Source organism: Monodon monoceros, unplaced genomic scaffold (genome assembly GCF_005190385.1).
Source record: "Monodon monoceros isolate NGI ecotype Baffin Bay Population unplaced genomic scaffold, NGI_Narwhal_1 Super_Scaffold_16, whole genome shotgun sequence".
Taxonomy (NCBI): domain Eukaryota; kingdom Metazoa; phylum Chordata; class Mammalia; order Artiodactyla; family Monodontidae; genus Monodon; species Monodon monoceros.
In genome coordinates, this window is record NW_021703772.1 from 71,184,956 (window position 1) to 71,201,349 (window position 16,394).

At 39.0% G+C, this 16,394-nt stretch overlaps 1 protein-coding gene across 6 annotated transcripts in view; it reads left to right on the forward strand.

Moving 5' to 3' along the window:
• The window catches only part of ITGB6 (integrin subunit beta 6), a 69,936-nt gene extending 53,822 nt beyond the window's left edge, over positions 1–16,114 (forward strand). For 3 of the 6 annotated variants that reach the window (XM_029225944.1, XM_029225945.1, XM_029225947.1), the window contains 3 exons: positions 2,788–2,907; positions 8,145–8,311; positions 13,966–16,088. In XM_029225944.1, coding sequence (XP_029081777.1) covers positions 2,788–2,907; positions 8,145–8,311; positions 13,966–14,064 — 386 coding nt within the window. In that variant the 3' untranslated portion in view covers positions 14,065–16,088. Of the gene's footprint in view, positions 1–2,787; positions 2,908–8,144; positions 8,312–13,965 lie in introns of all 6 variants that reach the window. The other 3 variants (XM_029225948.1, XM_029225949.1, XM_029225946.1) reach the window with 2 other exon arrangements.
• The last annotated feature ends 280 nt before the right edge of the window (positions 16,115–16,394 follow it).

A 16,394-nucleotide genomic window follows, 5' to 3' on the forward strand; every position in this document is an offset into this window, starting at 1 on the left:
ATGGTTTAACTTTATTCACTCCATTTTACTGAAGTAGAAGTTTTTAATTTACCCCAATATTCATGTACTCAGAGCATTGTTACTCAAAGTGTGTTCCATGGAACACTAGTTCTGAAAGTGTTAAATGGACAAAAGCACCCATGGTCATATAAATTTTGTAAATGGGAAGCTAAGCTTTTATTTTCTTTGCAAGACTGAGAGTTGTCTTGTCTATTAAATTAAATGTGCATTGTGAATTTGCAGGAGAAGCAAAGGGAGGAATTAGAGTAAGGAGGGATTCTCAAACTTATTTGACCATAGAACTCTTTTTTTTCCCCCCCCTTGGGAAACTGTTTTCACTGAGAACTACTACCTCAGCCCCAAAGGTGGGGTCTTAAACACATGGTTGTCTTGATTCAATGGTGCAGACAGTTTATATTTTCCACATCTTTTCTGGACCTTCCCAGACCCCAGCCTTTTCACCTCCATTCTCACATTTCTTCCTTTTCTAAGTATGATTTCACGGACTGCCTGAGATCTTATTTTCATCGTATTATTCTAGAACAGCACTGCTAGCACTCATAAAAGTGGGTAAAAAAGAAAGGTCCATTTCTAATGAACCAACAAAAGAAAACCTTAGCAGCTAATTATGCAAATCCCCAGCCCAAGCTGGACCTTTTCACTGCACATTCAATAATGCATTTTAATACCCAAACACTACAAAACAGGCTAAATCTAGAGTCATAACAGTCATGAAAAGGAGTGGTGAAGTAATTAAAGCAAGAAGGGAGTCGTGACTCAAAGGTCATATTAGCGGTTCCATTAAAACTTTAAAAATCCTGGCCAAGTAAATTAAGCCTCCCTGTGCTTCAGTGTAGCTCTTTAAGGGAAAATAAAAAAGCAGGATTAATATTATTGAAAGGAGTATTATGAGCTGTCCACATATTTTCTACCTGAGAATAAAATGTTCCATTAAGTAAGTTTGAGAGGAACAGGGCGGGTGTCCCCTGTCACGGCAGAGACGGGGAGGGAAGGAAAAGAACACTCCAAAACAAAAAAAGAAAAGCATATTCCCGGAGACTTCATGAATCCTTGCTAACTGGGTGGTTTGGTAGGAGAATGTGTGGTGGAGGTCATCTAAAAATGACCAAAGTATGAATTATATATACAGTTCTGTTGCTGTCAAACACATGAAATATCACAAATTTCACTAATCAGTGCTGCCCAGAGGTGCCCAAACCTCTTCATCAGAATCACCTCATTAAAAATACTGTTAACAATTCACTAAAACGCAAGCTCCTGTCCAAACCACGGACTTCTCAAATCAGAAGAGCCAGGGTGGGTCCCTGGAATCCATCACTGCAGAACTCCGAGGTGATTTGGATGATGGTAAACATTTAGGACCAGATGAGAATAATTTGTAATTAGATTTCTTAATATCCCTATGTAAATAGATGCTTCTAATGGATTCAAAGACAGTTTGTTCACTTAAATTTATCCTCTGAAATCTTATTAATAATGCCAAATGTTTTACTAGTCCCTGTTGTGATAGATAATACAGGCATGCTTCTTACAGACTCTGGCATGAGATGTTTAACTTATAAATTAAACGCAAAGACAACTTAATTTTCTATCTTGCTATGGCTATAGCATTGTTGAACCAAAAAATAGACTATTACTTAATTTTTCTTTGTTAGAATCAGAGGAACACATGTAGATTCTGTTTTATTAAAATCTTTTTATGTTGAAGCTAATGAGAAAAGTTATAGGTCTAACAAGACTATGTCCAATATTATCTGGGACAGTCCCTGTTTTGTATTCTGACCCACTGTATCATAATACACTAATTTTGGATCATATGTCTTAGAATTTTAGGATAAGAGCAAAAGGTCATTCTATTTACAGGTTTCTGAAAAAAAGTGTTTGTAACAGTATCATTAAAAAAGTCTCTAACTTAGAAGATAGGAGAACTTTAAACAAGTTTTTTGTTTTTTTAATTAGAAAACTCCTATGTAATTTTGGCATGGGTACCAGATCACTAAAATGGCTCATAAATAGTATTAGCATCTTAGACTGACCATTTTACTATATTATCAATTACGGTCATGACATTCATTTTCTGCTTCTTGACTAAGCTCAAAATTTTTCTTCTACTTGGAAAAGATTTGAGGAAAACTGAATTTTTTTTAATTGAGAAAAGGGCTATACTGAGTGGTAGGCCCACTGTCATCCTGGTCTCCTTTTATTCTGGGATTTACCCTTATCCTGGTGGTCCCTGAGCTACATAACGCTTCAATTTCCATTTCCTCATATTAATTTATATTTACTGTTTTGACAATACGTGGCCAGCAATCTTGACTATGCCATTGTGGGAAAGGCCCCTTTAGAAATACCACTATCAGTTTGGACTGTGTAGTCCCTTTCTGAAATATAATCTCAGCTTCCTCCCAGATGCTCTCAGCCAAGGAGAACGTATAGCTTCCTCATTACCATAATCAGAGCCATCCTATTCCCAAGACAGCTAAGCGTACCTGCCTTGAAGTACTTCACTGTACTGAAATCCTACCACCATCATTTTGATGGGTGCATTCGATGGTCAGTCCTGACTGACCACACCTGGAACTGTTCTTCTGGAACAGGAGTAGAAACTAAAACTTCAGTGGATAGGGAAAATTCTATGTCTTTTCTATTCCTATTCTGCAATGTTGAAAATTCCTATTTGTATAATAAAACTCAGTGCTACTTTGCTTTAAAAAAAATCTCTTTTGGAATCTCATTTAACCTAATGAATGACTCTTTTATCTACAGATTTCTCAAAGGATAGTTCTGTTTCCTGTTCTCTGCGAGGAGAAAATGAATGTCTTATTACATTCCTAATAACTACAGATAACGAAGGGAAAACCATCATTCACAGCATTAATGAGAAAGGTGGGTGACATGCCTTCCCTTGCCAGTGGTAAGAGATGTTACACGGGAGAGGAGAAAACAACCAGAAAGATGTTCTGGGTAGCTTGCCAGGAAAGACATTTCCAAATTTTGACGGAGTGCCTCTACTTTCCCAATGACTGAAAGATACCTGTTGAAAGGTTTGATATGTTCCAATGTCTCTTATTAAGACCAAAGAACAAGAGAAGTGTTTTTGTACCAATCCCCGAAAGCTGGCTGATGAATTGTAGAAAGGTGGACCAATTAAATGCAATGAAAGCAAAAGGTATGTTTTTAGGAAAGACTGACAGGGAAGAGAAGCATAGCAGTCTAAGAGAACGAGCTTTTTTTTTTTTTTTGCGGTTCGCGGGCCTCTCACTGCTGTGGCCTCTCCCGTTGCGGAGCATAGACTCCGGACGCGCAGGCTCAGCGGCCATGGCTCACGGGCCCAGCCGCTCCGCGGCATGGGGGATCTTCCCGGACCAGGACACAAACCCGTGTCCCCCGCATCGGCAGGCGGACTCTCAGCCACCAGGGAAGCCCGAGAACGAGCTTTGACTCAGGCAAACCTTGGCCCAAATCCTGCTCCACCACTTCCTTGACATTCTGGAACATAATTGGCTCTCTGAGTCTCTATTTCCTCATCTGTAAAATGGGAAAAATAACAGTACTTTCTTCTAAGGGTTGATTCAATGATTAAATGAAATAATGCATGTAAAATATGTACCAGTTCATAACCTGCCTAATGGGTCTTTAAATGATAATGCTGAGTCAGGAAAGATGTGAAGAGACAAGGAAGGAAGGAAGTGATCTGTAAAGGAAATCAGAGTCTGTGAGTTGCTTCTGTGAGTTTTTCTCCTTACCAATTCATGGAGTCAGCTTGGGACTCAGGAAACCCTCAAATAAAAATCTCATCTTCAGTGAAGGGGAGAGAGTAACTTGTAGCAGGTAGAAAAGAAATTAGTGGGGAAGGTATTGATACTTCTGTTGAGAAGGTCTTAACTTTTAGTAAGTTTCACCGGGGGAGCTTGTTAAACCGCCAGCCTCCTGAGTCAGCAGGCTGGATGTGTGGCCCAGGACTCTGCATTTTAACAATTCTCCAGGCGACTCTGATACAGGTGGCTTCCAGACCTCCTCTGAGTGACTCTGCCCTAAAAGCCCTGGCTGCCTTCTTAGATGCGCACAGGTGCCTCACCTTTTCTGTCTTCAGTTAATGATGTGTCCCTAAACCTTCCTGGCAGAAATGACAGCTGCATTAAATCAGGCCTCTCCAGATCTTGTCAGCAGCCTCCTCCTCCTTCCCTCAAAAGCTTGAGGCCTAAGTTCTGGCCCAGACAATAGCAGCAAGGGCAGGCTAGAAGACAGATGTGTTTTGTTGTGTGTGCTGGTTTATCCGTGGGCTGACAAAGTATTAAGTCCTGAATTTGAAACCAAGAGTACCAAGCTGCCATCACTTAAGAGTGTGAAAAGCAATGACAAAATTACCAAAAAGTAAGTTCAAGACGTTATGAACTAACCAAGCAAACACGATTAGAAAAGTATCACATTGCAGTGCTGAGGGTCAGGGAGGGAGGGGTCGGCACAATGCAAGAGACAAGTGTATGATGGTGACCTTGCCACTCAGGTGGGCAGAGTGCACCAGGAGACTTGCTCTTGAAGAGCTTCTGTAAATTGACTTCTTTGAAATGCATATGTAAAGGGTATTGTAGAGGTCATTAGTTAAGAAAATCTAAGGTGAATCCTGCTGTACAAGGAGGAAATACTTCACAGTACGAAAACCGGCCTCCTCATTATGTATTTTATAAAGTCAAATTCTTCAACTACACCCCCATCTTCTGTTTGTGACCGTGGCAGTGGCTTTAGCGAGTTCTCCTGAAATCAAAGCCATTCCTTATAATATTGATTCCATTGGAGAAGCAAGTTCCAAACAAAAATGAACTTCCAGAGTAGGTTCTGTTTTTAATACAGGGGATTTTGTATCTAGATGGTTTCATTTTGATTTTTTTTTTTCTTGTGAAACATGCTTTTGGTTGATAAATGCTTCCTCATTACTGAACTGTTGGGTTTTTCTTCTTTATTCATCCACACAATATGAGTGGTACATCAACATGCCATCTTTCCGAGAGCCCTCAGATGCCCTGATATCTTTTTATTAAAGCTTTTTATTCTCCCTATGCTTTTGTAGCAGGGAAAAGTGAGGGGAAAATGACCTCCCAGAAGTTTAACAGGAGTCACCTGACGGCTTCAAGGATGCTTCTTTCCTGGTAAATGTTCGAGCTCCTTGATAGGCCCGGAGCTTCCAGGGGCCCTGAGGACAGCCCGTCCCCAGGAATCTGTAGTCCCCTCTCACAGCTTTAAGACCAGAGAATTCCAGGGTAGCCGGTTGGAAGCAAGGAGAGAAAAGAGGCAAAATGACAAAGGAGGATGTGAAGATTAAGGATGCCCAGTATTCTTCAAACAAATAGAAAAAAAAAAAAACCCAGTGAAGGGTCACCATCAGTGTGTGTGTGAACATAGGGAGAGCTTCACTCATCTTTTTTCCTTTTGGAGGAACTTTCAGCCACATTCCTGAGAGCCACAGTCAGTGAATGATAGTTGGGGAGCCTTCCTAGCAGGGATATGGGTGTGGATGTTACACCCACAGTTTCCAATTTGGAGATTCCAAGCCCTTGAGGTCTTGAGGATAGAAAAACAAGAAGGGTGCATTTGTTGTAATAATAGTAATAATAATAACAGCAGCTCTCATTTATTGAGCCCTTACTAATACCATATATCAGGTGTTATGCTATATGTTTTACATGTATTGATTCATTTAACACCCTCAACAGCCATATAAAGCAGGTATTGCTATTATTTCCATGTTGCAGGTAAGGAAATAGAGAAGTTAATAATTTGCTAGGTCCTGCAGCAATTAAGTACCAGCCCTGATTGGGGATCTCCGGCAGTTTGGCCCAGAGCCCGTGCTCTTAACTACTGTGCTATACTGCCTCTCACTGGCTGTACAAGCATCGTAAATATCTGGATCCCCCAAATAGGTCAGATCAGCACTCTCCCATAGCAATGTTACGCAAACCACGTTGTAATTTTAAATTTTCTAGTAACCACATTAAAAAAACATAAAATAATTTTAATAATGTTTTCTTTAATCCATTGCATCCAAAATATTGTTATTTCAGTGTACAATCAATATAAAATTATTAATGAGATATTTTACTTTTTTCATATCAAGTCTTCAACATCTGTGTGTATTTCACACTTAACACAAAACCTAATTCTGAAAAGTCACATTTCTAGTGACTATTGAGCAATAGCCACATGTCTCAGCCTTAGAATTAGGCGCAGCGCTGACCCAGGCTCAATAGGCAACCCCGGACGGAGCACAGTGATGGAGAAAACATCTTGCCCCACCTATAAATGTCTTTAGTCTGAGCATCTCAAGAAATACTAAAGAGAGTACGGAAAGTGGAAATTTCTGTTGTGTAATACCTGCTCTGGAGCTTGGGCCAAAATCCTTTCTTGAGAAATGTTTAATTCCCAATGACTCTAAGTTCTTAAAATAATTATCTCCACCAGGCCATGCCTGTTTCTCCATTATTTATTCCCTACTGGAGAGCTCTCCTAATTCATGTTCTGACTGCAGGGTCTCAGCAAGCTTCGTCTTGCTTCGAGCAGGAACATCCTATGCCCCACCCCAGACATTTCAGTCAAAGATGTAGCCAGTATACATTCTCATTGACACAGGCCTGCCGCTTTCTTTGCAGGAGTGTTGCTAACTTATTAGAAGCAGCCATGGTTCATTTGCTATGCTAGAAACAGTCTTTAGATCTTCATACTGTTGTACCTATTTTATTAGCTCCTTTACTTATTTCTGCATAATCTCCTTAAATGGTTTTTTGGCCAAAGAACAAAAGTGTGTGAGGCCAGGCATCATGCTGTTAGGGGGCCATTAATTCCGCTCAAATTCAGATCAGCTATAGATCTTACCTTGAAAACGGCATGACTAGTCCTGTGTGTAAAACCCTCCTTTTTAAATATCTAAAAGCAATAAGAGTTAGGATAAACTAAGCATGATTCATTTCCTCCCAAGATACCATGGATTTGCCTCACTTCTTGCAGAGGGAAACTGATATTTAATGATAATTTCTGTGTGGGATTCTTTTCTCCCATGAAAGCAAAGGGGGAGCTTAATTATAATGTTTCATTAAGAAATGTATCATCTCCCAGGCATATTGCAAGTATTATTAGTCATTCTGCTGTCAATGAGAGAAGGTACTGAGTAATTGCAAAATTATATTACTATCATCAATAGAGTCAAAATAACATTTCATAGAATGTTCAAGTAGAGAGGATTATACAGAACACCTAATGCCTCAAACTTCCCTGAAGATAAGAATCACTTGGGATACTTTTAATAATAAAAAAATTATGGCTCCATCTAGACCCACCGAATCAGAATCTCAGGGGTTCAGTCTAGCAATTTCAGGGGTGGGTTTAATAAGCATGAGCACCTGGGCGTAAACTAATCAGGAAGTTAAGGAAACACTAAACTCCCACATCTTTATTTTACAGATGAGGGCACTGGGGCTCAGGGAGATGGAGGGACTTGATGGTTTCAGGCAGCTACTGTCCGTCAGATGGGAATGGAACCCATCTCTCCTGAACCCAGTCCAGGAATTTTCCAGGACACCAGGGCACTTCATTAGAATAAAACTGAAAGCCATGATTGTCTTCTGTCTATATATTAAAAAAGGAAGCGCAAGTAGTATATTTCCCAGGGGTAGGTTGTATTTAATATTGAGTATAATCTCCTATACGGTTCAAGAAAATTCATGAAAAAGTAAGTGTGTGTGTGTGTTTGTGTGAACACGTTCCATTTCTGCTTTATCATATACCCAGAAGAGACCATCTTTAGTAAACTATAGTCTTTTTATTGACCCTTTAAATATTCCATGTGTGTTAATTGTCACTGTTTTGAATTCGAATTCTTTTTGAGTCAGCCATTCAAGTATCTATCCATTTGCTTTGAATAACCAAACTCTTACTTTATCTTTTGTTCTACTTTGATAGAATAGGGCTACCCTTCAACAAGTAACTCTTTTTTTTTTTTTTTTAATTCAGAAAAACAAAAGGTGTTACAAAAGGAGAAAAAGTATGGTTGGAAAATTTCATGAGAAGTGTTTTCGCTACATCAGAACATTAATTGTACCACTTTCTTAATATAATTTTCTTTGCTTCCACAGACTGTCCAAAACCTCCGAATATTCCCATGATCATGTTGGGGGTTTCGCTGGCTATTCTTCTCATTGGAGTCGTCCTACTGTGCATTTGGAAGCTGCTGGTGTCATTTCATGATCGGAAAGAAGTTGCCAAATTTGAAACAGAAAGGTCAAAGGCCAAGTGGCAAACGGTATGTGCACACTTAGGGGCTACTCCTTTTCCTGTGTAAAAGATGGGATGTCGGCTTTCTTCTGAGCTGGGAGAGTTAGAATGTCATGCTCTTTCTCTACTCCTCTCACCACGTCCCCAACAGCTGATTTCTGTTCTGCTTTGGGGAAAAGGGACCTCTGTCCATTATCTGGGACCCAGATAGCCCTCACAGCATACATTTGTCTCTCAGTGCAATGAGGATTTCCCCTACTCTGAAGCGTCTCGTGAAACTCCTTATACTGTATAGCTACTTAGAAACATCAAGAAAATGCATTTTATTCTTTACCACCAGGAGGATCCCGCAGGTCCCATTTGATAAAGTATAGGTGCTCTATCTAAATATTTCCATAAATCGGTTGTTAGAGCTAATGTAATAATGTTCATGAGTAGTATGACAGTTCATGCCAATTTCCGTGGAAATACTTATTACTCATAATAAGTTACAAAGTCAAGAAGACTTTTTAAATACCGTCCAGTTAGTTTTTCTGAAAAACATAAATTTTAAACAGCTACCTGAAAAAAAACCCCCAAAGTATCAACTTTTAAATACATGTACTCAATAAATGTAATTTATGTGTCTCCCCTTCACAGTAGGCAAACACAAAACAGGACTCCAATTTTCTGTGTTTCTTTTCCACAGGAGAGATAATTCCATTTCTAGAGGCCCACAGAAACAATTTCATGGTTTTAATTTCATCTCTCTCTCTCTAATGGTGTGTCCAGCTATCTGATAGCAATTATCTTACACTGCTGATTCTAAAAACAGCGATATCACTGGAGGCAATACAGGCAAATACAATGCTCCTTTGGGTTCATCTCCCCAAGTAAATTGATGTTAACACTTTTTGCTCTAGGTCTATGATATCTTCAATACCTAAAGCAAATGGAATTTTCTGTTTTGATAAATTTATCTTGATAAGGAATGTTTATATCTTGTGCAGTTATTTTGAAACAACTATAATATATGGTGCAGGACAATGGACAATGAAAATTTTTATCTACTTTATCTTCCCATTAAAAATGCCTTTAGACAGAACAACCAAATGCAATGTATGGATCTTGTTTTGATCCTGATTTGAACACTCTAATATATATTTTTGGACAACTGGAAAAAAGTTAATATAGACTGGTTATTAGACTGATAGCTAGGAATTATGGTTAATTCAATTAGGTATGATAATGGCACGAGGCTTTGCTAGAAAATAATTAAGGCTTATAATGAAAAAGGAGTGAAGGCTGGGCTTGCTTTTAAATAATTCAGCCAAAAGAGAGAGAGAGAGGGATAGTTAAGCAAGTGTGGCAAAATCTTCATAACTATTGAATCTGGGTCTACAGAGGTTCTTGATACAGCTTTCCTCTTCTTTTGCGTGTGTGTGGATTTTTCCTAATTAAACAAAACCCTTAGGAATGTCAAGTGAGGATTTTCAGTGAGGATATAACGTATCCATCTCTAACGAGGTAAAAATGTAACCTGACAGGTTAGTTTGGTGACTTAGAACCTAGTACTATGAGGCCAAAGTGTTGGAGCAATTAACTTCACCTGACCCCTTGGCCACAGATGCTGTTATTAACTCTCATCCAGTGCCTGGCAGAGGTCAGAAGGCAACCAGGCAAAACAATCCGATTAGTGTGTACTCGTCAGTCCCAAACTCCCAATCTATTCCTCCCCTACCCCACCCTTTCCCCTGGTAACCATAAGGTACACACTACTATAGATAAAACAGATCACCAACAAGGACCTACTGTATAGCACAGGGAACTCGGCTCAATATTCTGTAATAACCTAAATGGAAAAAGAATTTGAAAAAGAAGCAAGCAAACAGACAAAAAAGAATGTGATTAAGTTGGCACAAAACACAATAGCAGCAGTTAGTCCAACAACCCCCAGCCCAGTGAAGTAGTCTTGACACTTTCGAATGTAAGAAAACTGAGGCTCAGAGAGGTTAAGAGACTTCCCAAACTGTTGGTCCATAGTGGAGCTAAAATCCTAATTGCAGCCTCTTCTTCCAAGCACAGCCTTGACCCTCCTAGAAGGAAGAGGCAGGTGTCCGCAAACAAGCGCTTGGGCAATTATGTGATGTGTATCTACTAACCAGCATATTTTCATGTTCTCCTACAAAGGCATGAATACTGACAAATGATTAATATCTTTAAAATAACATTTTAATTAACAGTTAATTTCCCCTAAAACATGAATTGTTTTCCCTCAGGATGTAGAACATGACTGAAATTCAAATGCTGAATTTTTGCTGTCTCTTCACCTAAAATGGAACAAAAATATGCATTAAACAGATAAAAGCATAAAAGAAAAATATTATTCCCTGTTAAATTGAGTTTCTTTGAATAACAAGTGTTTGATGTTCTGGACTAGATAATGACTGGGTCATAATTATTCACTTGGACGCAAAAGAGGTTTAATTCAAAGAACTCAATTCAAATTTCACTAATATGTCCTATTGGAAAAAAAAAGAATATTGCTCAGTGCATCCATTTTGGGGTCCTCGATTTGATTTTGTTTTTATCTAAAACCTATTTCTTCTTGAAGAACTGAATTTGGTCTTCAAACCCCTGGGGATCTCCGGGGACAGTAGTGGGACCTCTGACCCCTAGGCCCCCATTAGACTCTAAAGGTGACAGAGCTCAGGATGAGAAAGAGCTTTGTCTTTGCCTCCTGAAACATTTCCTTCATCGTAGCTATGAAGAAAGGTTACCTTTTATTATGCTTTTAGAAATAACACCCCCCATCCATATTCTTTATGAAAACACAAAGGGAAGATATTTAAATCCATTTTTGATTAGACATTTTTTCTAGGATGACAAGTCATTAACTAGAGGCAAAAAATGTTCAGTCTGACATTTGTTGCAGTCATGGATTGATTTTGTACTGTAGCAAATCAGGTCTGCATTTGGCGGTTAGGCAATCATTAAGGCAGCTGTGGGTTGTGACAGAGAGCTTTCTTAATACCACTTTTTCAAGCTCTAAAAATGTGCCATTGCCTTTGTAAAATCCACAACCTAAATTAGCAACCCCCAGACTCCTGGGGGAATCAGCCTGGTCACCCCAGATGGTTGGGGGAAACCTGACCTTGTCTAAACAGTGCAGGAGTGCAGACCCACCCGAAATGGAGCCAGACCTGAACCTGTGTTTCAGCTGGAAATCCTAGGTAGGGAGGTTGCCACCTACGTGGCACTAGAGGAGGCTGTGTGGGACATTGCCACACTTTCACCTGCCAACAAAATCCTGTTTGAGCTCATTCTCCTAAGTTCTGATCATCAGCTGAGGACAGGAAAAAACACTACTGCCCCCTGACAATGTATACTTGCTGTTTCCCCACTTTTAAGCTTCCACCTTACCCTCCTACTGTGGTGGGATCTACTTCATCCCTCAACCCTATTAGCATGCCCAGGCCCTATAACTAGCTTCTTAAGAGATGCTCCCCCCACCACAAATATTGTAGACCTTGATAAACAAAGTTGCTTCAAAACACAGAATGAAAACTGCATAATCAAAATTAAACATTCAACTAAATGTCCGCAAAATAGCGTTGTGTATTCAGTCAATTGCAACTCAAGGCACCTCCTTTGTCGTGCATATAAATTATTTTTAGTGTGGGATGTTTGACATGATCTGGGATGGGGCCCACAACAGAACTCCTAGTCCTACAAAGATCTTCCCTGACCCTGCTCACAGACTATTTACTCTTAACCGAGTGTCCTTTCTGTTTCCTAAGTCCCTCTATTCCTCCAGGACAGTACCCCACCCAACATTCCCAGCCTACACATTTTACTTTTTCCATCTTTCCTCTTCAGTTGAGTCCTTTATTCTTCTGTAGCCAACTTAAACTTAATAGCTTGCAATCTCTTAAAGTTAATAGAATTCTACTCATGATTTTTGTTTGTAAACAAGACTCCACTTGCATCTAAGACCACATAAGTCTGCCCTACACTCTCCAAATCTCAAGTTCTTATTGTAGTAGGACTAAATAAGGACTGTAGGGTCCTTATGATTATCCAGGCTGACCTCAGGAGTAGAAGCAATATGGTGACTTGGCCTTCACTCATCATCCACCACCAGGTAACCTCTTCTCTTTTTGCCTTCATTACTGAGATAGCATCTCTCTCCAAAGGCACATGGACAAAGGTAACGTGTTACTCAGTTAAGAGGTCAGGCCACTGGCTCTGGGCAATGTAGAAACAGGTGCAGGTGTGGTTCCTCCTCACAATGAAGACACTGCAGCGAATCCAAGGGCAACAAGTGGGAGAGGCAAGGGAATGGTTTTCAGTTTTATTCAGTTCCTCTGAGAGGCAAGAGAAATGTACTGAGGAGACAAGTACAACTGTGTTTTTTTCAAACCTATGCCTAGAAATTGCTACCATCTCTGCAGTTCATGGGATAAGGAGACCAATGTATAACATTTAGTAATTTGGAAGGTTAGAGGTGGTACCCAGACTCCATAATACTCAGAAATGGGCTTGGAAATGTTGAGTCCCAAAGCCCTGGGGGGAAATATCTTTAGTACCCTCTCTAGGACCTAAAAGAAAAGGAAATTCCAAATGTGAAGAAGAGTTATAAGTAAGTACTAATAAGGAGAGGCAGCATTTATTAAACACTTACTATGTGCCAGGCACCTGCTGAAGTACGTTACCTCGTCAACCTTGGGAAATGGGAGGGAAGAAACTGCTCCTTACCCAGACATTTTTCCTGCCTGGAACAATGAAACCAAAGGAGAGAAGTGGGAGGATCAGGCTGGGCATTTCTCCAAACACCTAGAGAGCTTTGGTCCTTCTGGTCCTGGTGACGGCACCTGGAAACACATCTACAGCCAAATAGCACAACTGAATTATCCAGGCTTTGATACACAACCTTTCTATTGCCCCAAGGGCAAAGCTGTCTTGCCCAACCTGCCTTGGGACCTGTACTCCTTCATGAGCCCAGCATCCCACATGTCAGTCTCTTGTGACTCCCTCCTTCCCACACTGTTATTCTCTAGTAAGGAAAAGCCACTGAATTCTTTTACTATCCACATCAGGTGTTTGCTGTCCTGGGGATCTTTCTCTGCTTCTCTCAAGCAGCTAGCTGTCACTCTTCCTGAATTTTGATCTCATTTTAGCAAGATTATTTGTGCCCTTGTTTGATGCCTCTCACCAGCAACACATTTCTTAAAGGCGGATACAATGTTGTTCATCTTTGTGTGCTTCTACCAGTTCACTTTTCCCATTTTTATTTTTTACATTTCATTTTTGGGTCCCCTATTGGTTCATTCTATTCATTCAATAAATTCCGAGTGCCTACTGTGAGCTAGCTGAACTGTTTTCAGCTCTGATAAAATGGCAGTGACCAAAACAGCCAAAGTCTTGTTTTCTATCCACGATTTACTGCATTTCCAAAAAGGGTAAGATTTCTAGGTTGCACGCATGGGACTGGTTCTTCATAATAAAAAAAATAAAGATGTATACATTTTTAAATGCTAAAATTATGACATATCAAATTAATCAAAACTATTCAAATGCCTTTCAAGATTGAGCCTGACTCTCAACTTCCAATCTGTAATACACAATGAAATTATTTAGCTATATTAAAACCATGTAATAACATAATATACATACTTTCATTTGGACCTTTTTTTTTTTTAGGGAACCAATCCACTGTACAGAGGCTCCACCAGTACCTTTAAAAATGTAACCTATAAACACAGGGAAAAACAAAAGGTAGACCTTTCCACGGATGGATAGAACTACTTTACGCACGGAAAAAGTCTGTTTCACTGATATGAAATGTTAATGCACTATTTAATTTTTCTTTCTTTGTTGTTTCAAAATGAGGTTGGTTTAAGATAATAATAGGTCATTTGGAGGTCAGTCATTCTCTGTGTGAAGGTTAGAGACTATGTTGGCAGGTTCAAAATAATCAAGAAGAGAAATATCCTTAAAAAAGGGGTGACTTTGGGGATCATTTCAGGAATACTAACTCTGTTGCATTAATGCCTCAAAAAATCATCAAAATAATTCATGGGGGCCTGATTTGCATTTAAAAAATGTTTGAAATTAGAATCTCATTTCTTGCAGGAATACCTGACGTCTTTGTCTCAGCAAAGTCAAAGTCCATATGCTCACATTATATACTCACACTTGCCAATGAATTCTAAACTTTTAGTAAATCTGCCCTTTCCTAAAGGAGGATTTTTTTTTAATTTATGAAAAAATGAGATGCTGACTTTTATTTCCGCCATAGGATGCAATTCTTCCAAAAATGTCCCACGTGTAAGAATGAAAATGAAGTGTTAATAATTTCTGCGAATTTGAATGTACCCAAAAGTCAAGTATTTTGTTTTACAGATGAAGAAGAAGTAATTTATAAATTAGGAAGTCACCAGTAAAAAACAAAAGTAACAAGCCTATCATTAGATTATGTTTAATTACCTGAAAATAAACTTCTATACTCAGTTTCCCTATTGACCCTGAGTTTTCAAACTATTACTCCTTATGTATTTCTCAACCCATTTTACTCAGTTTCACAGTCACGTAAATGTCATGTGAAAGTTTTAATTTCTTGTTAAAAAATTTACTTTAAATGGTTAGATAGCTTATTCAAAAAGAGCTCCAATAATATACAAAAGGACCATGGGTTAAACAGAATAAAATTGTTAGTGGTTTTAAATCAAACACATCAAGAGTACACAAGTCTCTCATGAGTAATAGGCTTATTTAAATCTATATTCTTTTCTCATTTGCATAACACAGCTTGCACATTTCAGTTGCATATGGTGAATATGTTACTTTAAAAAGTAAGATTTTACTTGCAAAATACATGTGGGGTAATTAGGGATCCATAGGTTAATTGAAGAGATGAACTCTGTAGAATATTATTTTTTATAGTTAATACTGTTTTGCAAAACACTTTCATCTCATTTGATCCTCACAAGGAAACTAAGCCTCAGAGAGTGGGTAGAACTGGTCCAGAACTGAGGTCTTCTAGCTCCAAGCCATTGCTTCTTCCCACAGGGTGAGACTGACTCTTGTCAGTGAAATGATAGAAAGATCTTGTTAAGTAAGTGATAACTACCATTTGTTTGATAATGTAGTGACTAAGCAAATAGCACTTAAACTACTGGAATGTAGGTGAGGTTTTGTGCTTTTGTGCAATGTTTATTACCTTTGAGTAAATTGTAATGTGAAGCCTTTTACTAGGTGAGTACTTCATTAGGTAATGGAGGCTTCATATTTATCCACTGAACTGGCACAGATGAATCTACAGTAAGTCTCTTCAATTCTATCAGTTAGCTTGGTACACATTTGATCACTTGGAGACTTTTTTTTTCAGGCTTCTAAATAACTCAGGTAAATTAGACACTTGGGTAGTATACAGTTATACTAAAAGAATTACTAATCACTTGGGAAACCTGAAGAGCTGATGTAGCCATACGTTCCTGACTGAAGCTCAGGGTCAGTGGGAAATCTAGAGCAAGAAGGAAGTTGCAATACCAATGACACAATAGTGGTATTCATCTCTACATGTGATATTTTTGTATTATTACTGGAATGGGATTTTAGAATATATAAATTTCCTTTGTGTATATATTGGGGAAGGTAGAAAAGAATCTGCTATTTCTCTGAATACTGTTTTGACCCAAGGCTGGACCTTGAAAAGGCCAAAACATTAACAGTAGTACTTCTGTTCACTGAAGAGTTATGTTACGTGATGATAAAATGGGTTTTTTGTAAGTTGTTTTATTGTATTTTGTGTTGACATAAATAAACATGGTAATTTAAACAATGAACCTTAGATGAATGGTAATTCCTTTTATTTACGTGGCACAAAACCCTCTTCTTGGATTTCTGGATCCCTGGGTGACCTGTTCTGACCGCCTTGCTGGTCTCAGTCTGGGGCCAAGGAGAAGAGCAGAAAGAGGCAGCCACCAAAGGCAGGAGACAGCAGGGCATGGGCTGTAATTTGCTGCATGTTTACAATACTGAAATCACTAGGTTTTTAAACAGGCCTGGACATTACCTCACATTTTGTAAAATCAAGTTCTTTAGGGTAAGTGTTTTGGGCTGAACTGTGA